At 37.9% G+C, this 21,533-nt stretch overlaps 2 protein-coding genes across 3 annotated transcripts in view; one reads left to right on the forward strand and one right to left on the reverse strand.

The window, feature by feature from the left end:
* Window positions 1-616: 616 nt before the first annotated feature.
* Window positions 617-11,943, reverse strand: BHMT2 (betaine--homocysteine S-methyltransferase 2). The gene is made up of 8 exons (XM_016118852.2): window positions 11,831-11,943; window positions 7,793-7,925; window positions 6,847-6,938; window positions 5,701-5,892; window positions 4,029-4,176; window positions 3,605-3,787; window positions 3,121-3,349; window positions 617-1,587 (listed from the first exon to the last, which is right to left on the reverse strand). Exons 1-8 carry the CDS (start codon window positions 11,861-11,863, stop codon window positions 1,506-1,508), a joined length of 1,092 nt encoding a protein of 363 aa, XP_015974338.1. The 5' UTR covers window positions 11,864-11,943; the 3' UTR covers window positions 617-1,505.
* Window positions 11,944-11,975: 32 nt separating this feature from the next.
* DMGDH (dimethylglycine dehydrogenase) overlaps window positions 11,976-21,533 on the forward strand; it is a 54,440-nt gene continuing 44,882 nt past the window's right edge. For both annotated transcript variants that reach the window (XM_016118849.2, XM_016118850.2), the window contains exons 1-3: window positions 11,976-12,131; window positions 12,985-13,159; window positions 20,372-20,470. In XM_016118849.2, coding sequence (XP_015974335.2) covers window positions 11,980-12,131; window positions 12,985-13,159; window positions 20,372-20,470 — 426 coding nt within the window. In that variant the 5' untranslated portion in view covers window positions 11,976-11,979. The remainder of the gene's footprint in view (window positions 12,132-12,984; window positions 13,160-20,371; window positions 20,471-21,533) is intronic.

Genomic DNA, 21,533 nt, shown 5'->3' on the forward strand with positions numbered 1-21,533 from the left:
TTTTCAGGCACTTACTTAGTGCTTGGGATTAAGCATCCTCAAAGACCCTTAGGGCCTTGAGATGAAGGTAAATGATTCACCTTCATTTTTTACATTACGGGTACAGTGGCAACATTTAATGAATTCCAGGTGTCTACATTACAGAAACAAGCATATCAGAATTGAAAGGCTGATTCATATTAAGCAAATTTGAAAAAAATATCTTAACCTCTACAACAGAAAAATTTGAATAGACTCTGATAAAAGCAGCAGTTGCATAATAGAGGTAGTGCAGTATAGTGGTTGTGAACATGGATTCCCAGGCCAGATCATGTGGATTCAAGTCTCATTCTGTCATTTACTAATTGTGTGACCTCAGGCAAATTGCGTAGCCTTGTTATACCTCAGTTTCCTCATATATAAACTAGTGTGTTAAAAGCACTATCTCATTTTTTTAAATCCCTGTGAGGATTAAATGAATTTTTCTCTCTCTTTTTCTCTTACTCTCGCTCTCTCTTGAAAGAAAAGCAAGAGACTGGAACATAAGTAATAAATGTTTGTTATTATTTTTAAAAATGTTCATAAAATTTTAAATATTCAAACACTATAAAAGTAAATTATTTTTAATTTTATTGTCGCAAATTGATACATGGTTTTGAAGATCAAAAAAGTCAGCACATAGCAAATAACACAAACATAAATCAAAAAAAACATGACACCAAGATAGATTTAAACTCTAACTTTTAAAAAGGTCTTCTAAAACTGTGTTTTATTTTAAACAATAAGTATTTCATTGAGCATCTATTTTATGTCTAGCACAAGCCTAAAATACTGTAAGGAAACCTATAAGAAGCATATCACATGGTCCTTATCCCTATATAGTTTATAATCTAGCTATTTGTGATTATAAAAACACATTTAAAAATCCTAGGACCTAACAACTTTAAGTAAAATCATCTTTTAAAGTAATCGCTTTGAAAGATTAAACACTTATTTTTGATAATCCTGCCGTTGCTCAAAACATTTTTTGCATCTTTTCCCTTGGGATTGCTTTTGGAGTCATTAACAAATCATTTAACAAAAGTAGACTTATTGCTTTAGTTTAGAACGCTGCTCCATCTTCCTCAAGCACCTAGCTTAGTCACCTGAATTAATCACTAGTTTCGGTGCTTAGTGACTTCTAGTTATTTTAAAAATCTCAAATTCACCCTAAAAGACAAGTTTTGCTCTTCTTGATGACCTTCACAACAGTGTACTGCATGCAGTACTACTGGATAGTTAGTACTGAGAACAAGGGGCCTTTCTCATCATCTTTCCGTCTCCCATAGCATCCAGCTCTGTACTTAACCACCCCATGAGTGTAATATGTGTTATGTTGAGTTGACTGAAGGGGCTGCAGCACATTAGCTGTTCTCTGGCTGGAAATATAAGGGTGGGCTGAGGATTAAGGTGAGGAAGGAGTCCAGATGGGACTTGAGGGGGATTTCTTTCTGTTCTATTATTTTGGTGTTCTCTTTCGCCACTTCTTAGACGTCTGGCTTTGACATCGAAGGACAGAAAGGCCTGCCTGAAGCTGGCAGCAGATTCTCCCAATACTCTCTTCTAGCCCTGTGTTTTAAAAAATATATAGTTAATTAATTAAAAGATTTTCACTTATTTTATAAGTTCTATACATTATATATACAATTTTTCAAATACACATAAGTTATGGAGATTGCTGGTTTAAAGTAGAACTTCAGTTTCAACATAGAGAAAACTATGTCCATATCCATTAATGTCAGGGATCTTTCTCACATGTCTGTTCTCAGTAACAATAATTAGATTTCATACAACTGTTCAGAAAATGACAATGTGTTTGACTTTACATGTTTTTGTAAATAATATTCATTCTGAAATTTCTAGAGGGTCCTTCTAGCTCTACACAATATTTTAATGTAATGACAGGTACATGAAGATAATTTTTTAATGTAATGAGACAAAATATAATTCTTTAAAAAGTAACTTAAAACAGAATACAGATAGTTTTGTCTGTTTTGTTCCTTGCTTTTAGAGACAGAAAGAGCACAAAGATTCTGGGTCAAAGACCCTTGTGTTCAATATGTTTTTACAGTTTCTTCTTCTTTACTTATGAAACGGTGAACAAATCAATATTTTGGGATGAAAAAATATTAGAAATGTGGAGTGTATACAGGTTTCTGTGTAATCACAAATGTCTGCAAACTTCAGTATGTTTGGGAGTTCAGGGTAAGGAATGTATGGGTTTATTCTACAGAATAATGTTTTATCTTTAGTGGCTAATGCATTTTAAGGATTCCCTAAACAATGATAATTAAAATAAGCCATTTCTCACTTATTTGAAGTATTTTAATTATCACCAAAGTATTCTTCCCTCTCCTTTTCCTTATATTTATATTTAGTACTTTTTCTAAGTATGAGCCCTATAAATACCACTTTCTCTATTAAATATCCATACCTCCCAGAAGAAATGTTTGGCTAAATGGTTTCTTGCCTACTTTTACAATCGAAATAAATTTATATTAGAAAGTCATTCTAGTTCAAAAATGAAGATTGTTCTAATTCTGATGAAATGGATAAAAAAGTATAAAATGGATTATGTATATACTAGCACTGAATAGATAAGAGGAGTATCAACTTGACCTTGATCTTAGAACATTCTCCTACAAGTGGCTCAAGTTTTATAAAATAGGATTCTTTCTTCATAGTTCCATGCTTACCACTTGGTTCTGTAGTGAATAATGTTTAGAAATCATTACCGGGGTACCAGAATATTAGACTGGAAATTTTATTGGTGGCATCAAGAGAGAATAGATATCAAGTGTCAAAGCAAGATAGATACTCTGCAAAAGTTTCAAAGTAAGTAGCCAAATCACAATTATATGATTTCATAAAGGGTAATTACCACTTCATATTAATGAAACAGAAAATAGAGGTATAAGACTTCAAACATAAATGGCAAACAGGTTACTTCTGGGAATAGGGCTGATGTCAGAAGGGGAGCAAGTTTAATTTTCACAATTCTATATTTTCTGAATTCCTTTTATCATATGAATACATAATGTTTATAATAATAAATAAAATGAGATTTGAGGAAATTAGTAATGCTAATTTAAAAATTCCTACCTTGCTCTAATCCAGGGTTTAGTGTGCATGTTGAAGCCACTTCCCCAACTACCATGTTTATCGGAAGCTGGTGGCCAAAAGCCCCTTTCTGGGGCCAGCTCCTCTGCAATTGCCCTGATGTGGTAGGGCTCAAATCCGCAGCATCCTCCTATATATCTGACCCCCAGGTTGTAGGCCTCTCTGGCATATTTTTGAATGTCCCATCTGGTTGCAACTCTGGGCTCCAGTCCTGTAATACAGTAATTACAGCATCTCTGTTATCATCTCTATTTTCAAATGATAGATGCTCTGATGGTTTTTTTTTTTTTTTAAACTGTAAACTTTAGATTATGAATTCTTAAGATAGCTCATTTTGGGTTAACACTGAATGTTTTCTTGTCTTATGCAGTCTTTTATTATAAGATTGTACCACGGTTGTTCATCATAGCTGTTTCATTTTGTCACAAGAAATCACAAAGACCTCTTACTATGCACCTGAGCTTACCAAAGGGATATTCTGGGAGATCCAAAAACCCTCCTTTGCCACAATCGGGTGTGTGAAAACCCAGGGACTGCACCATCAGGTGTGCTTTCAGTCCTGCAGCCTGGAGGCCTTCCTTCATGAGCTTTATGGTCTTCAGGCTGGTCGTGGGCCCAAATCGGCAGTTCACGCCAACGATTGAAGCCCCTATGTAAAGAAATAAAAAACTTTTACATTTTATTTTTTTATTTGTTTATTTTATATTTTAATAGTTGGAAGGTGCCTTAGAGATTAGCCATCCCCCTCCAATTCTCAAGTTTTACAGATAAGGAAGCTGATCCCAGTTAATGTTCTTTTATTTCCGAACTGCTCTCACAATATTAAGCAAACTTAGCTAAATTTCATAAACGACAACTGAACTGTTTATCACATTATGAGTCTAAATTACCTGCTTTCACCAGTTTAATAGCACATTCTCCAGGTGTTAGATTATTCTCGTCTCCTTCAGGGCCTATGCACATAGTAGCTGCCACAGGTTTGCCAGATTCTTTTAAGACTTCCACAGCCCACGCAGCTTCTTCAGCATGCTCAAAATACTAAAAGAAATTTCATTTTGTTTCTATTGGTTCAAATATAAATCAGATTTTGAGTGGTAGAATAACAAATGTTGCAAAAGTTATGAAAATTATCCAATATATAATATGTGATAAAACTTGCTAAGGAATATGTCTCTATCAGACTGACTAAAGAATGCCTTTTTTTAGGAAATATTTTAATGCTTTTAACAATGTATAGATTTTCATTCAGATATAAACTAAAAAAACACAAAGGTTTTTAAAGTAACTGAGTATTTAAAATCATAATTTAAAAAAACAAATATTTTACTGATAAATTTTGGATTCATCTTTTATGGAACTGGAGTAATGCTGAAATATAATGAATAGTTGGTCAGGCCTTATACTACTTCAAAGTGCTTTCATATTCACTTCTAGTTAAATATTGATAAGTGTTCCATAAAGTAGAAAGGGAAATACGATTATTTCCCCACATGAGAACACTGAGGCACAGAGTGGAAAGGGATAGCTACTGAGTTTCTTTGTGGATTGTGCACAGGACACCCTGTCTGAAAAATTCTTGCTATTTGCAGCAGTGCTTCTTAGAAACCCCTTATGTGCCACAATTGAAAAGCTGAACCTAAGTGAAAAAATCTCCCTCTTTCTTCCTTCTTGACTTAGAAACAGATTCTGCAGAAGCAGTATGTGAGGAATGACATGTATTCACATCATCTGGAAAACAGATCGAGTAGAGTGTGTGCTTGGCTCTGCCAGAGGTTGTTCCCAGATGGGTTAGCTGTAGGTGGCCCTGAGCCTTGGGAAAGTTGAAGCAAGGTTTTTAATAGGTTCAATAGAGTGATTGAGGAAATAGCAGTTGGTAGGCTATTGTCCTTGTTGAGGTAAAGACCTGGGTTGAGGACTTGGCTCCAGCAATTGTGTTAGGAAATAGGGAATGATGTCTTTTTAATTTTTGAAGGAGAAAGGAAGAGAATGTTCTGGGCCTTCATGTCCAATCAGTGACCAATTCTTACTGTTCCTTTCTTTAAAATATTACTCATATGTTATAGTTTGAATGAAAACATAGAGGCAAGAGTGAGCAAGGCCTGGATGGAGAAGGGCAACAGAACTACTGAGGATTATTTGTGAGGCCTTGATGAGCCTAAGCAGCCACCTATCCCCAAGGCTTTGCTCCATCATGGCCTCTAGCCCATACACACAGCTCCTATTTGCCCTGTCCCTCCTTCAGGAGAGGATACTTCCTGAATCACCATCCCCTTCTCTGACCATGGTAGGGTTCCTGAGAGTCAGCTGTTACAACCACCTTTCCCTTAGAAAACCAAAGGCTACAGTGGGGCTTCTCATTGGTCTGTCCTTCAACTTCACAGAGAACCTACCACACAGGTGAGAGGGTGTTGGCCTTGACTATAGTGCATTTAAATAAACCTTTGACCATCTACACAGAGGAAATGAGGGCATAGGCAGTCCATTACCCTTGTGAAAGTTAAAGGCTATGCATTTATACTTGTCAAAATAGATTTAACCTTTTCCCTATAACACTAGGCTTACCTCTGCAATCAAGAAGTCCACATTTTTCCTGGTGAAAACCTCTAGCTGTAGTCGAAAAAGTTTTTTTACTCTAGCTTCATCCTTGCGGTGTTTATATATTGATGTCTGGCAGATCCCCCCTGCTACCAAAGCGTCACCTTTGCTAGCCACTTCTCTGGCGAGGTCACAGGCAGTGGCATTTACATCTTCCCACTGAAGTTAGAGAGCAAGAGTTAAGATGACATTTTAAATGTAAAATATAATCAATAGCAAAGGGGGCAATGAGTGAGTAAGATGAGTACAAGTCTCTGGTTTAAACTGCAATTTGAGAAGACCAGCAGAGTTGGGCACCATCTCCTCTATTACCAGTGGGCTTTTATTTCCATTATTGTACTTACCACACTGGATTTTAGCATATTTGTTTGCCTCCCAAACTGACTGTGAGCCACCCCAAAATCAACTCTATGCCTTTGTATTATCTTTGTATCTCGCATAGAGAATGCACTATAACAAGCACACAGTAAATGTCTGTTGGTTGAATGAATAAATGGGCATTAACATTTGTAAGTATTATAAATTACATTTACAAAATATCTCATAATACTTCCACACCCTTCACCGTATCCACCTTTTTCAACAACTTTATGCAGTTAACCATAACTTATTTTCACTTGCAGAGAAAACCAATGCTCCATGCAGTTAAGTGTCTTGCACAAAGTCACACAACAAATAGGTAGCAAAATTGGGCATCCAACCCAATTCTTCTCATGCCTAAGCCAGTGCTGGAGACCACCCTGTCTCCAGATGAACAAATCAGAAAAGAAGAATGTGAAATGAGAAGGTAAAAAGAGCATCTATACAGTGTTAATTCTCTATAAAAAAAAAAAAATAGCATAGGAAAATGGCCATGCCCTTCCAATGGCCAATTCTTTACCAGTCCTATCTCTACCCCTCCCCTAGAGAAAGAGACCAAAGAAGCTAATTTATTTAGTGTATACATAAATAATTAATTACTTAATAGATATTTTATGTGGAGTTTGTAATATAGTATAGTAACACATCAGGTCAATTCCATAGTTTCCCATCAAGAGGTTATTTTTTTTTATAGATGATCCCTGCTTCCCCTGCCCCCACTTTGACCTTTAACTGACTGGCAATCCAGTTTACCTTGCTTTCCATGTTTTCTTCATTGGCAGAAAAGGTGAAAGTTTGCATGACATTTGATCCTGCTCTCAAGAATTCCACGTGAAGCTGACGAACTACAAAGTAGTTGTTTTTTAAATTGAAATTAAAAATTAAAAATCACAGTTGTTATCATTTTCACCAGCAGCAGCAATTCACCCACTCGCCTCTCTTTCAGTGATATACAATTTCAGACCTAGTACTTGGTTAAAAATTGCAGACTAAAGTCAGCAGAATTCAAGGACAAGACATGGCAGAGACTATACCAAATCAGGGCTATTTAAAGTAGCCTTATATTGTTCTGCTGATGGGTTTCAAGGCCTGGTGATATCTCATGCAGAAATTAAGACTTGGTTGGCCAGTTGTCCCTTGGTCTTTTGATCTAGAAAGAATTTATTCATTTGCCAGTGTTGTGAAGTATATCTACTTATAGTCAGCACTGGGGAGCCCTCAAAGTAGAATGAGGAAAACTGTGTTTATTTCTTCACTCCCTCCTCCTCCCCCAACAGAACTTGGCTGTCTAGCTCTGCCAAGTTGGTGGTTATGGTTAATCATCCTTACCAAACACATTGTTATAATATAATATGCAAATTAGCCAGAAGGATGAATCTGAAGCAATAATTGTTTTACTATGGTAAGGAAGCTCTTGAAAATCCATAAGGTAAATATTTATGAAACGAATATTAAGATGTATATTTTAACACTACCTATATATAAAGATGAAAATGTGTGTGTCTGATAGGGGAAGAGGTAGTGAGGGACATTTTCTTCTGTTCAATCAGCCCATGTACGGTCACTGTCTCCACATCTTGGCAATTTTTACGAGTGAAATAGTCATTGGAAAACTCATGCTGTTGATTTTTTAAAATATTCTCTAGGTCAGATGTAAGCAAAATGTCACCCAGATGCTCTTGGGCATGCTGGCACTGACCTGCATTTGGATGTTCTATTACAGCTTCTGGGGTCCAGAGCCCGGCTTTCACGTAGCCCCTCTTCTCCAGAGTTATAAGAAAGCTGCCATCTCCAACCACGACCTCCCCACTATTCAGACGTTCCAAAATACCCTGAGAAAAGAAAGAAATATCACCTAAGACCCCTCTTTTCTTTTGTCCTAAAAATCAAACCATGGAATCAAAATGTAGTTTCTAATTCTAGGAAATGCAGTGCTATACTTTTATAGCTTCAATTCTGTTAAAATCATCAATATCTAATAACAGTTCAGAAAGGTTAAGTATATTATATTTCTTTGACAACCCAGGTACTTGTTTTGTGCAGAGTGCTGTGACTATTTTTTCTCATAACATTTTATCTGAGTCAAAATGTAGTGAAAGCAGTGATTCCATAGTTTGATTTTTCAACATGTGGCAAACATTGCTAGTTGCATAGCTAATCTTCATTTTATCTCCTTTTCTTTGCTGATGTATTTTGTTTGGGCAATGTTCCCAACTTAAATGATAAATCTCAGGCTACATTGCTGCTGGGGGTAGTCATATGACACAGTGCTGGCCAATATGACAAAGGTGGAAATCCACTTAAGATTTCTGGAAAAGTTTTGCTTTCCTGATCTAGATGCCCACTCCCTTCCATTTTGACACTTTTTTCCTTCCTGACTTGAGTGTCAACATGAGCACAGGGGGTATAGCGGTCATCTTGTGGCATCTGAAAGCCACATGCTAAGGCTAGTGGAGCAGAATGACAACCGTAGCCTGTTATCTGTGGACTGCTAGACCTCTTGTTAGGTGAGAAAAATAAACCTTTGTGTGTGTATGTAAACCATGCAACATAATCCTAATGGACACAGTATTTCATAATTATGCCCTACATTTTCCAGGATGTCAATACACATGTTATCATTCGGTACTCTCAACAACTCTGTGAGCAAGGCAGGGCATTTTACAAGCGAGGAAACTGAGGTTCAGAGAGGCTAAGTGACTTGTCCAAGATCAGAGAGCTAAGTAAGTAATAAAGCAGACTTCAGATCTTCTGAATTCTTAATCTAGTCTTTTTCTATTTTACTACCTTTCTATTCAGCCCACACATAACTTGAATAAAAGGTTGTATCCTGAGCAGTTATTCAAGAGTTAGAGTTTCCACTGTCTAAAGTATGCCTCCCCCGATACCTGCATGGCTCACCCTCTCGGTTCCTTCAGGTCTTTGGTCAAGTGCCAACTTTCCGGAAAGACCTTCCCTGCCTACCTTATGACATACTGCAAACACCCCCATGGTGATCCCTATCCCTCGTGGATAGACTGCATTAGGTGAAGATAAACCCGGGATCTAATAGTGAAGTCTGGGAGATAGTTTTGCCCCCTTTTTGCATATTATCAGTATCTAGACCTCTGGATTTGAGACCTGGCTTCGGGGCACCTCTATTCACACACAGAGGAATCCACCAACTCCAACTTGTAGCAGGAGGCAGCCAGAAATCCAATCACTAAAATATCTCCCCAGCTGCCTGAATCGACACCTAGACTGCTCTTTTGGATTAAAGAGGCAATTGGAGGTGTCATCTGTGGCAGTTCAGTGAAATCTTAGACATTTATATAATTTATAAAATATTTCTCCCCCCACCCTCAATAGTCTAGTACCCATCTGGCACTCTACATAGTTATTACAATATTATTGACTATATTCCCTGTGCTGTACTTTTCATTCCTGTGACTATTTTGAAATTACCATTTTGTACTTCTTAATCCCTTCACCTTTTTCACCCAGCCCCCTAACCCCACTCCTATTTGGCAACCATCGATTTGTTTTTTTTGTATTTATGAGTCCGTTTCTGTTTTGTTTATTCATTTATTTTGTTCTTTAGATTTCACATATAAGTGAGATCATATACTATTTGTCTTTCTCTAAGTTATTTCACTTAATGTAATACCCTCTAGATTCATCAATGCTGTTGCCAAGGGTAGGATTTCATCCTTTTTTAAGATCAAGTAATATTCCATTGTACATATGTACCACATCTTCATTATCCAGCAGTCTATTGATGGGCACTTACATAGCTTCCATATCTTGACTATTGCAATGAACATAGGGATACATATATCTTTTCAAATTAGCATTTTGAATTTCTTTAGATAAATACCCAGAAGTGGAATTGCTGGATCATAAGGTAGTTCTATTTTTAATTTTTTGAGGCATTTCCATACAATTTTCCATAGTGGCTACACTAATTTGCCATCTTACCAACAGTGCACGAGGGTTCCCTTTTCTCCTCCTCCTAACCAACATTTGTTATTCACTGATTTAATGATGATAGCCATTCTGACTGGTGTGAAGTGATATCTCATTGTGGTTTTAGTTTGCATTTCTCTGATCATTAGTGATGCTGAACATCAATATGGTCAGTTAATCTATGACATAGAAGGCAAAAAAGATACAGTTGGGTAGATTGTCTATTCAATAAATGGTGTTGGAAAACTGGGTAGATATATGCAAAAAGATGAAACTGGACTACCTTCTTACACCTCATACAAGAATAAACTCGAAATGGATTAAAGACTTAAATGTAAGTTTTGAAACCATAAAACTCCTAGAAGAAAACAGGCAATAACTCTCTGACATTGTTCTTAGTAATATTTTTTCTGATATCCCTCTTCAGGCAAGGGACAGAAAAGAAAAAATGAACAAATGAGACTATATCAAAATAAAAAGTTTTTGCACAGCGAAGGAAACCAACAAAATGAAAAGACAACCTACTGAATGGGAGAAGATATTTGCCAATAATACATCTGATAAGGGGTTAATATCCAAAATTTATAAAGAACTCATACAACTTTACACCAAAAACAAAACAAAACAAAACAAAAACAAAAAAAAACCCAATCCATTTTAAAAATGATCAGAAGACCTAAATGTACTTCTTAAAATGCACCTGTTAGCTGAGAAGAGTGGCGAGGTCAGCTCCTTCCTGCTAACATTTTAACTCCCAGGTACACATTAACATGCATTAGTGGATCATAGTCTGGTGTTGCAAGAGTAGAGGCCAAGAAAAAATTAAACAGATAGCATATTTTTAAAACTAAAAAAAAAAAAATGAACTGTAAAAGTGAACATAGTATTAGAGAAAGTTTAGAAAAAGAAATCAGCACTTTGCTTCTTTATCTTTCTATTATGCTCATTTTCTCCAATGCCCATATTTTACTTTCATAATCAGTAAAACATATCCAAAATATGTTTGTAAGTTTTTAAAATCCATATTCTTCATCTTTTGTTACTACTACCATTATTGTGTCTTTCTTTACAGTGTGTATTTTTACATGCATAGCTGGAATCAGTCTGTGATATATCTCCTTTTATACTTAACATTGCCAAAGCACTTTGCCCATTTCCAAACTTAGCTTTTAGTGTAAATAAATCAGTGGCGTACATTTCCATGTCTATATTTCCCCATTCATCCTGACTCTCTCTTCTGAATTTTGGGGCACCGATTGGTTGCTTTGAGGGGTCCTGGACATGTCCTGCGTCCAAGTTCACGCCCTTCCTAATTTTGTTTTGATATCCTTCTCCCACCATACACACACCCAAGGGTAGAAATGGGGGAAGGGGGGCAAAGCCATTATAGCTGGCAATCAGATCAGGAAAGGGGAGGGCAGGGTGGGGTGGGGGGAGAGTGTGGCCTCTGAGTCCAAGGCTAGACTTCAAATCCCCACTTAACCTAGAGCAAGCAGGCTGACTCTGTGGGCCTCAGTTTCCTCACCTGTAACATTGGGACAATTGCGAAGATGAGGAGATAATTGCGAAACACACTCCAAGCAGTAAATGGTACCTAGGATTGTTCATTACACCAAGGCAGTACTGTCATCCTCCCCGCTTCGCAACGGGGTAAGCTCAGAGCCGCACAGGTGCCTTGCGAAGGCCACAGAGCTGGGCTAGGGGCTACTAAGGTGGGATTTGAATTCCGGGCTCTGGGAGCTCCGCAGCCGGGAGGGCTGACTGAGAACCTTGAAGCCTCCGGGAAACTCACCTTCTTGGCCCCGGGGCCTCCAGCTGGTACCATGGTGCCGCAGCTTTGCGGGCCCCGGGTCGCTGGGAGCGTGTCTGTCCAGGAGCCCGCCCCTCAACTGGGGGAGGATCTCCCGCCGCCCCGCCGCCCCGCCGCCCCGCCGTCCCAGGATGTTGGTCGGCCTGGGAGCGGGTGCCCTCGCCCTCAGCCTCCGCCTCGCCATGCTCCGCCTGGGCGCGCAGCGACTGCGGGGCCTCCCGTGGCGGGGCTTTCCCGTGTCCCGCTTCCCCAGCTGTCCACGCTCCGTCAGTGGCCGCAGAGGGTGAGTGAGGGCCCTGCCTGACCAGAGGCATGCGTCCCGGAGGCCCCGTGCGGTGTGAGTGGCGGGCGGGGCGGCGGGAGGCGTTGCTAAGGCAGACTTTGGGGTTGGCGGCCCTTCGGCCTCTGAAAAATGGGCATTTGGATTTCTTCTTGATTTACGTTTTCTTTTCCATATGCAACCGTACAGAGTGAAACAGTATCAAAGGGTTCCTGGTGCAAAGTCTCTCCTACTTCAATTCCCTTCCCCAGTCAACCGTATAGTAACTTCTGTATCTGTTCAGAGATGATCTATGTGTCGGCAAACACAAGTGTATAGGTATTCTATTTTGGCTTATTTACACATCGATTTTTACAGTGTCTTGAAGAAGCTCACGATCCAGCTAAGGTGACAGTCATGCACATAAATACATTAAACCACTAAACAATATAATTAAAGAAACATGTAAACAGTGAGAGAAAGTTAAGTGAAGAAGAATGTTTTACCCTATCTGGCTCTCTTCAATCTGGATAACAGTAGAGATGAGGTGATCCAAGATTTATGGATATTAAACTTCATGACAATTATGCTTTTTGTGTAATATAAAATGATTTTGTGTGTTCTTTAAGTAGACTAAGACAAATTATTCTTTACATTCTTTGAAAAAAAAGACGACTTCATCTGTTCAATTCTTTAGCTAAATTAGTTATCTCTGATGAACTAGAATTATATGGAATGGGGTTCAAATGCCTCCTCTCGTCTCCCCCAACCAAGTTGTCTAAGTCAAGCTATAGATGCCTTAAAAAAACAAAGAAATAGCAAAACTATAGCTACCATAGCCTAGTAAAGGTACCATTAAAAACAAATTGTCTTCCAGAGAGGACAACCCACCTTTATCTGCAGAAACAAGATGGAAAGACCAGGCAGAAACAGTGATAATTGGAGGCGGCTGCATTGGTGTGAGTCTGGCTTATCACCTAGCCAAAGCGGGCATGAAAGATGTGGTCCTCCTGGAGAAATCAGAGCTCACTGCTGGATCTACCTGGCACGCAGTAAGGAAAGCACTCCGAAACTCTCATATGCATGAGTTGCGCACCAGTGGAATCAGTTTCCCTCACATTCTCAGGTCCCCATTGTAAGCTCTTTAGAGTGAGTTCCCTCTCAACAGTGTTAAAAAGTACAGTTCCACTATGATTGGTGTACTTCCAGGCAGTGGTCAACATTTATGATGTCTTTATTTTGAACATACAGCTTCTGGATTCAGATCCTGGCTCTGCTGTTTTCTATCCACATGACTTATGGTTAATTACTTAAGTTTCCATTTCCTGATGTGTAAAATGGGAGTATTAATGGTACCTACCTGCTAGGATTGTGATGAAGATGGAGTTAATATGTGTCAAGTTATTAAACACATGATAACTGTTTAGTAAATTTAGCTTTGGTATTGAAAGGTAGTGGCTGGGTGATCCTGAATATGGCTGAGACCTTCACCTATACGCCTTTCACTTGGCTTTAGTGGTCCTTTATATTTATTTGTTTATTTATTATTTTAATTTTGTGCTGTAAGACAACTTGGCTGTATGAAAACGTAACTATGAAGACTGAAAACTTCTGACACAGCTTTTGTGCGAAATAAAATGCATGACCAAGTCAGTCTCTCGTACTTATGGTATACATAGTTGTTCCAGTGGCTTAGATGGAAAAATGCTCAGGTAAATGAGGTCATTGACACTGCTTTCATACTGCCAAGTCAATTACTTCTGAAGTCAGCTAAGGATGGGAGCAGAAGTTTTTACGACTTTAGGTACAGATTTCTTTTGGTGGAGGAGTTGGGCAGTGTTGGCTCAACTTTGTCATTATTTTTCCTCTGCTGAGACAAGAGGGAGCCCTGCTTTTAGGGACCTTTTGACATGCAGAACCTACTCAAGGTATAAGATGAAAGGCTGAGCTATCTGTATCCAGCTGAGTTTGGGGAGGATGTGTGTGGCCCAGATTTAAGCCTAGTTGGTCCCAGCATCCTAGTGGTCACATAGACCACTCCGACAGGTTGGATGGAGGCTCCCAGAAAAATTGTACCAAGCCCATCTCCTCTTCCCTCTTTCCTCTCCTATTCTTCTTACCCCTTAATCTGTGAGAGTGGCCCAAGCAGCTGATCCTCCCTGACTGCAAATTTGGGGGGAAACTTCACAGGCACACTTGTCTTTAGTTTTACCAGTTCCTCCTCATCTTGTTTCCTCCTGCCTGGAGAGAGGGGTTCATGAAGCCACCAACACTCCTGACTCTTCTCCCTACCCTGAACTAGACTTTCTATGTAGGCTTTTTGCTATCATGTAAAAGAAAGCCTGCATTTTTCTTATAGCTCTCCTATATCTTCTTCTTGGTGTACAGGCACTCTTTCAACGAATATTTACTAAAAGCCTATATTGTGTCAAGCCAACACTGTTCTAGGAGATAAGGACATAGCAGTGAACAAAACAAAGTCTCTGCCCTCATGGAGCCACATTCTGGTAGGGCAGACAGAAAGCACATAAGTAGTGTTTGAGAGTAATCAGTGCCATAAAGAAGAGGAAATTGGGGTAAAAGGATGAAGAATGATGGAGGTGGAGGAGTCAGGAGGCCACTTGAAAGAGCATGTAGTCAGAGGGAAATTTAGGCAAGTGAAAATATTCTAAGAGGGAGGGCTTACGTCTTTTTTACACTTTTGTGTTGTTAAGGAGGATGTTCTCTTTAATATTTTAATTACTTATTTTCTCATTTATTCTTGATTGGTTCAATGGGGCCTGCATTTTAGAATAGTGTACTGGATTCCCTGCACTTTTACTTCTTAGATATCCAAAGAATTAAAATAATAATAATAATAAACATACCCTTAACCTATTCTTTTAAGAAAAGTGAGCAAAGGTTTTTAAATATTTTAACATATAATCTTGTTAAATATTAACTGTGCAAAACAATTTTCCCTTAAGCAAAGAAATACCAGAGTGAGTGGAAAAGACATTATCCTGGTTTGTGAACAAAATATTATGCAACCTGTGGTTTACAAAATGACATTCATGCCGTTTGAGCTCAAGATGGAGTCGGGCATCAGAAGCCAGGTTATTTGGCCCCCAAGGGATAAAGAAAACAGAAAAGAGAGCCTCTAAGAAGCTGATTCTAGGACAATTTGTAAGTCAAGGGGGCCTCTGTCTGAGGAGCAACATGAAAAACTCTCATGTATCAGGAATTTTTAACTCAGAAATGTGTGGAGCAGTTATGAGAATGTGGAAGGTCGGGAAGGCAGCTAAAAAATAAAGGCATTCTCACTGAGGTCTGACATGTGCTCAAGGTTGAATGTGCCTGGAGAGGGCTGGAATCAGTGTTTAGGGAGGAAGGCACAACTTGCAACATGAGTATTGAAAAAGGAGTGACAAATCCAAAAATCTTGAGGGTTTCCTATATTTTAAGGAGCCTGTTTTGTCAGCACCCGATATTACTACTAATATAGAGCTTTTCTTGTGGGATGGAGGGGAAGAGGGAAAGACTGAGTGAAGAGCAGTTTTGGAGCAACCCCTACGAGAGGCTGCTCCTGGAAAGGGTAAGAAAGTGGATGTTTTGGAGGGTTGAGGACTAAAGAGGCAAGATGACCCATTTAAAGTATAGGAAAACAATATCAGAACTTTCTATTTATATTTGTCTAAAAATATAAGAAAAAAATTAAGCTTTACTAGTCTTTATAAACAGCCCTCACTTTTGATACAGGTGACTGACTATCTGCAGTCTATCGTGTCGTTTGTAGATCATGTGCCATAGGGTATCATCGTTGGGAGTAATTTTATAGAAGCAAGGCTTTAAATAATATAATTTGTGATAAAAGGGAGAGGGAGTAACCATGAGAATGCTGTACTACACAGGTTTGTTGACTAGTTCATGACAATAATTAAAAGAGTTGTGAAACTTAAAGTTTTTTTTTTACAAGCTATCCCAAATTCAGTGACCTTTGTGGTGATGCAAATGATTGCCAGTCATTTCTACATAGCAGACACTTATTTTTTTTTTTAAATAGATGTAGTCTATCCCTTCAAAGTAAAGTAATGTTACCATAAGTGAGAAATAACTACTTTTTTGCAAAACAGTCCTGTTGGGAAAAGAGCATTTAAAAAAAAGGATATTTGGAAATGTTGGCATTTATTATTAGATTTTTCTGGCCAAAATGACACATGTCACCTAGAAAAGTTGTCATATATGCAAAAGGTAACTTAAAAAATTATTTATTTATTTATCTTATAGTGACATTGGTTAACAAAGTCCAATAAGTTTTAGCTGTACATTTTAACAGTAAGGCATATATATATTTACACTGTGTGTTCACCTCTCATAGTTAGATTTCTTTCTGTCACCACATATTTGACCTCAAAAGGTAAATTTTTTAACCCATCAAAAATTTTTCCAAATGAGAATTTTCAGTTGGATTAATACCCATTTATTTAAAATAAAAATGCAATACCTTCCAGTTAGCAAGTAACAATAACTGATGAACAAGAGAACCTGAAACATTAATAGTCAAATTTTGATGAAAACCGTTGTATAGGTGGTGATTGGGATGGAGGAAGTCGTGTCAGGATGCAGTGAGTATAGCCAAGAGAGTGCACTTCTTCTCCTTAGGTCTTTGTATAAAGATAAGTGGCTCGTTCAGTTATCACAGCCATTCGAACCAGTCTTAAAATAATACAAACCTAGAATTAGGCCTTCAAATGGTTGTTTTACCACAATTAATCCAATATACATATTTTAGTAATAAAGTATATTAATCACACAGCCCTTGTTAAAATATTAATAAGCTTAATATTCCAAAGCTTTTCTACACAATAAACAAAATAAAAATTATTTAAAATATTTTATTAATTTCAAGCTGTTTTGTGTGTTTTATGATTTCTGTTAATATAGAAATACACAACTATATCATGTAAAAATAAAGAAATAGTGGGTATGCTCAAAATTTTTAATTGGATGTGAGTAGATGGATGAAAGATTTGGAGCCACTGGGATATAGGATGACTTGAGGTCAGTCCCTGGGCTTCTCGAGGCTGTGGAGGCTCATGAATGAGGGAAAAAGATTATTAAAGAGAGAGGGAAAGCATCATGGCTCAATTGATGATTTTTCTAACTCCATCATTCCTTTCAGTAACTCATTAATTCATTATTAATTGTCAGTCTGCTATAAGGAAAAGTTTTCCCTTCTTTTATTTATATCGATAAGGATTCATATATTTTTATTTTATTCAAAGAGCTGTCATTCCTGGTGGTTATTTATGTCTCTGTTTCATCTTCCCTCTTTTATCTTCTCTGCCAACTTTAATTATTTTCTTTCTTCAACTCAAAGGTAAGCCCCTCCTAGTCCTCTTCGAAGATGTCTGTGACCCTGTAGCATCTTCTTTTTGTTTTTATGTCTTTATATGCTCTGGCACTTAATCATATGCTGTTGATTTCATTGTTTCATATATTAAAGTTTCATGCCCTCAATCAGACCATAACATCTTGAAGGATAAGAACAATGTTTTCTTCTTCAAACTTGCCATTTAATATAGTCTTGATGAAGCCCAGAACAGAAAAACACTGTACTCTTCTTACAACACATGCCATAAGACTGGCTCATAAATTAGCAATAAAAACCATGTAAGAAAATGGTCAACATCACTAGCTATTAGGGAAATGCAAATCAAAACCACAATGAGATACCACCTCACACCTGTTAGAATAGCTATAATCAACAGCACAAGTAATAACAAATGTTGGAGAGGATGCGTAGAAAAAGAAACCCTCATACACTGCTGTGGGACTGCTAATTGGTACAGCCACTACGGAAAACAGTATGCAGGTTCCTCAAAAAACTACCATATGATCCAGCAATTCCTCTACTGGGTATTTACCCCAAACACTTGAAAATTCATATCCAAAAGATATTTGCACACCGATGTTCACAGCAGCATTTTTCACAGTGGCCAGGACATGGAAGCAACTGAAATGTCCTATGAGAGATGATTGACTAAAGAAGCTGTGGTACATATATACAATGGAATATTACTCAGCCATAAGAAGAGATGAAATACTGCTGTTTGCGATAACATGGATGGAGCTCGAGATAATCATGCTAAGCAAAATAGGCCAGACAGAAAAAATTGAAAATCACCTCATATCACTTATATGTGGGATATAAACCTAAAAGCAACAAATGAACAGGACAAACAAACAGAGACTCATGGACATGGACTATAGACTAGTAGTCACCAGAGGGTAGGGGGTAGGGGAGAGAGGGGAGGTAGGTGGAGTAAAGGGGGCCAAATATGTGGTGACAGAAAGAAATCTAACTATGGGAGGTGAACACTGAGTGTAAATATGTATATGCTTTACTGTTAAAGTGTATAGCTGAAACTTATTGGATTTCGTTAACCAATGTTATCATAAAAATAATTAATTAATTTTAAATAACAAGTAAGGTATTATATTCAAATAACTTACAATAATGGCACATATATGATTGAACCCAAATTTTCAACACAGATTAAAAGACAAAAGTCAATGTCTAAAAAAATATATAAGATACAAAAATTAAATAATACGATTTTATAGCTGGCAAAAAATTAAGCCCAGGAGTTACTTCTGACTGTCCCAACAGTATGAATTGTCCAGTCGAAATAGGCATACTATTTCAGTGTGGGAGACTAACTTTCCTTGACCAGGAATTCCTAGAAAAACTTGTTTCCCAAACAAAGGACACTGAGCTAAAGGTTTTGAATAATAGTTTTATAAGAACTAATCCATGTGACTCAGATGAAAGATCATTAACTCATTCTATGAATATGGTTTTCTGGAGTGAGGAAGAAGAGGATTGCTGCAGTACAGATAGTATATAACTTTCTGGTGGTCTAACTTAACCTAGTTTAAGATTAGAGGATCTTGAGGAGTGAATGGTGAACAGCATTCTAGGCTAGTGCTCATGAATACCAATTTTCTTAACTGTCAGGGGATATATGAAAGACAAAATTGAGTTCTCAGATACTTGAAAGCCAGGGGTTCTCTATTATTGAGCTGGAAAAGTTCATATGCACACTAGATACCAAGCTTGTAAAGAATGTAGTGTTTGACTGAAGGTTATGGGGACTGACTCGTAGTTCCATTGTAATGAGGCTGTGCTATGAGAGGACCTATAAGCTGGACCGGGACTTTTCTCAAAAAAGATAGGTGTGCATAAGTCCAAATGCTTAAACTAATTCTTGATAGAAACCTGAGGATTTTGGTCCATAAAGGATGATTAATGAACTTTAAATGGAGTGCTTTTGAGATCAGGAGAACCAAATGCCCACCACTGCCATAGAAGAACCTTATAAATACTCCTGAACATATTTTATTTTGAATAGATTGTGTTCCGATGAACTTTCCCAGCTAAATTAGCTGCAAAATGGGGCCCAGAGAGCGTGCTTCATAGAATTGTTTAGAATTCTTTGTCTGGACACTACATTGCATCTGCCAGAGTTGATCAAAGGAGTTTTGGTATAGTAGTAATATTTAGATACTTTTTCCTGAGAGTAATTATTCAGTATTTATTCAGCAAATATTTGTGGGGTACAATCTATGTGCTCCTAAAACAGATTAAGCTATGGCAAAAATCTGTTCATCAATTCACCAGGCTCTAATTCCCAGGAATTTTCCACTTCTTTAATTTCAGAAATTTCAGGAAACAAAACAGGAGGGCTGCTCCTTTCAAGGGACTGGTGGGGACTGTGTCAAGGAAAACTCTTTGCTAGTCCATAGTCTTTCTCCTTAAGGGAACACATGTAATTTGCTGGTTTGAGTCCACGTTTTATGCCATCCCCTATATTCTTCCTAATAGCAAATATTCCTAAACTTCCCATCTAAATCATCCCATTTCTGAATTGGAAAACAACACTTTCCCTAATAACTTTCAAAGATTATGTATGTATGTATGCATGTAGATTTATATATTATTTGTATATATGTATTATTCATATATATGTATTATTCATATATATATTCATATATATATATTTGTTGGCTGGCTCTCACATTACTTATTTGGTTCAAACAATTCTTATAACTTTGTCATAACCTTTTGCTCTGGTGTGCTCATATTGGTGCTGATGTGTTCTCATTTCAAAGGACTGTCTTGGCTAGATCCTCTCAATTTCTTGCTTGTAGTAAATTCCTGCTTAACAGATAAGCTAGCAAAATTTTTAAAGTGTTGATTTCCTTTCCTCTCCACTTTTAAGGCAGGTTTAACAACTTACTTTCATCCTGGAATAAACTTGAAGAAAATACATTATGATAGCATCAAACTTTATGAGAAACTGGAAGAAGAAACTGGACAGGTAAATAAATTTAACTTGAAATTGTCTTTTAGGTCAGTTTCTGTATATAAGATCTCTGAAGGATTCGATATCATTATATATAGCTGTGTATAGTGACATCAATGGCATGTTTAATGTGGTAGAGAAATCCGATGAGTTTAAGGTAAGAACCTCTAAAGTTTGCTCTATGATCAATTTAATTTCTTGAAGTGTATTACCCATATAATTACCTGCTCTTTTGAACTTTTTTTAAATGAAGGAGGAATAAAAAGCAACAGTTTTCAAAATATCTTTAGGCAGTTACCATATCTAGAAACTGAGAAATCAGAGCCTTTCAGCAACTGGATCACAAAGGATCTGACAACTGTGTATACCATGATTGTCACATGATTTTGAAAAGTACTTCACTGAAAGCCCCTCACTTTTATTTTTATTTTTATCTATTCTCATACTTATTAGTACTCTCAAAATAAAGTAGCAGGTAAAGAATATCCATAGTGGGTGGCTTCATAGTGTAGTGGTTAGCACGTCTGCCTTATACACAGAAGGTCCTGGGTGTGTACCCCAGGTGGAGCCACTGACCATATCTCAGGGGACACCTGGCCTCCTTGGTCCCAGGGGGCGCCTGGCAGGGGCTAGGGGGAGGAGAAACCCCACCTTCAGAAATCCAGTCCTTAAAGGGAAATGGCAACATCCATAGGTCAGGGGTGGAAGTTGGAGGGGAGGGGACGGAGGAGGAGTGGAGGTAGGAATTAAAGGTGGGGAGAAAGACTATCCATAGGCTAAGACCAAAGTCACCTTAAATTGTTCTTGCCATTTCCTTTGCTTAAAACCATCACATGGCTCCTCACAGTCTACAGGACAAAAAGTGAGACAAGAAGGACCTTCATCGGCTGAGCCCTGCCTGCCTTTCCAACATTTTCACTTGCCACTCTTTGCTATGCTTACATTCTTCAGCTATTCTTAATTACTTATCCTTCTGGAGTGTGTTGTCCTCTCTGTCTGAAACAACATTCCCTCTGGTCCCCATTTCAGCATTCACCCCCACCTTTCCTCGGGGGTCATTCTCTTTAAGAAGCTGGCC

Source organism: Rousettus aegyptiacus, unplaced genomic scaffold (assembly GCF_014176215.1).
Source record: "Rousettus aegyptiacus isolate mRouAeg1 unplaced genomic scaffold, mRouAeg1.p scaffold_m13_p_8, whole genome shotgun sequence".
NCBI classification, from domain to species: Eukaryota; Metazoa; Chordata; class Mammalia; order Chiroptera; family Pteropodidae; genus Rousettus; species Rousettus aegyptiacus.

What these genes read in the sequence shown, in the direction of transcription:
- BHMT2 (XM_016118852.2), bottom strand. Translation starts at nt 11,863, where the DNA reads ATGGTACCAGCTGGAGGCCCCGGGGCCAAGAAG. An exon ending in TGGACTTCTTGATTGCAGAG is followed by an intron (nt 4,177 to 5,700) that starts GTAAGCCTAGTG and finishes AATTTCTTTTAG; the next exon opens with TATTTTGAGCATGCTGAAGA. An exon ending in AAACCCTGGATTAGAGCAAG is followed by an intron (nt 1,588 to 3,120) that starts GTAGGAATTTTT and finishes TTTAAAACACAG; the next exon opens with GGCTAGAAGAGAGTATTGGG.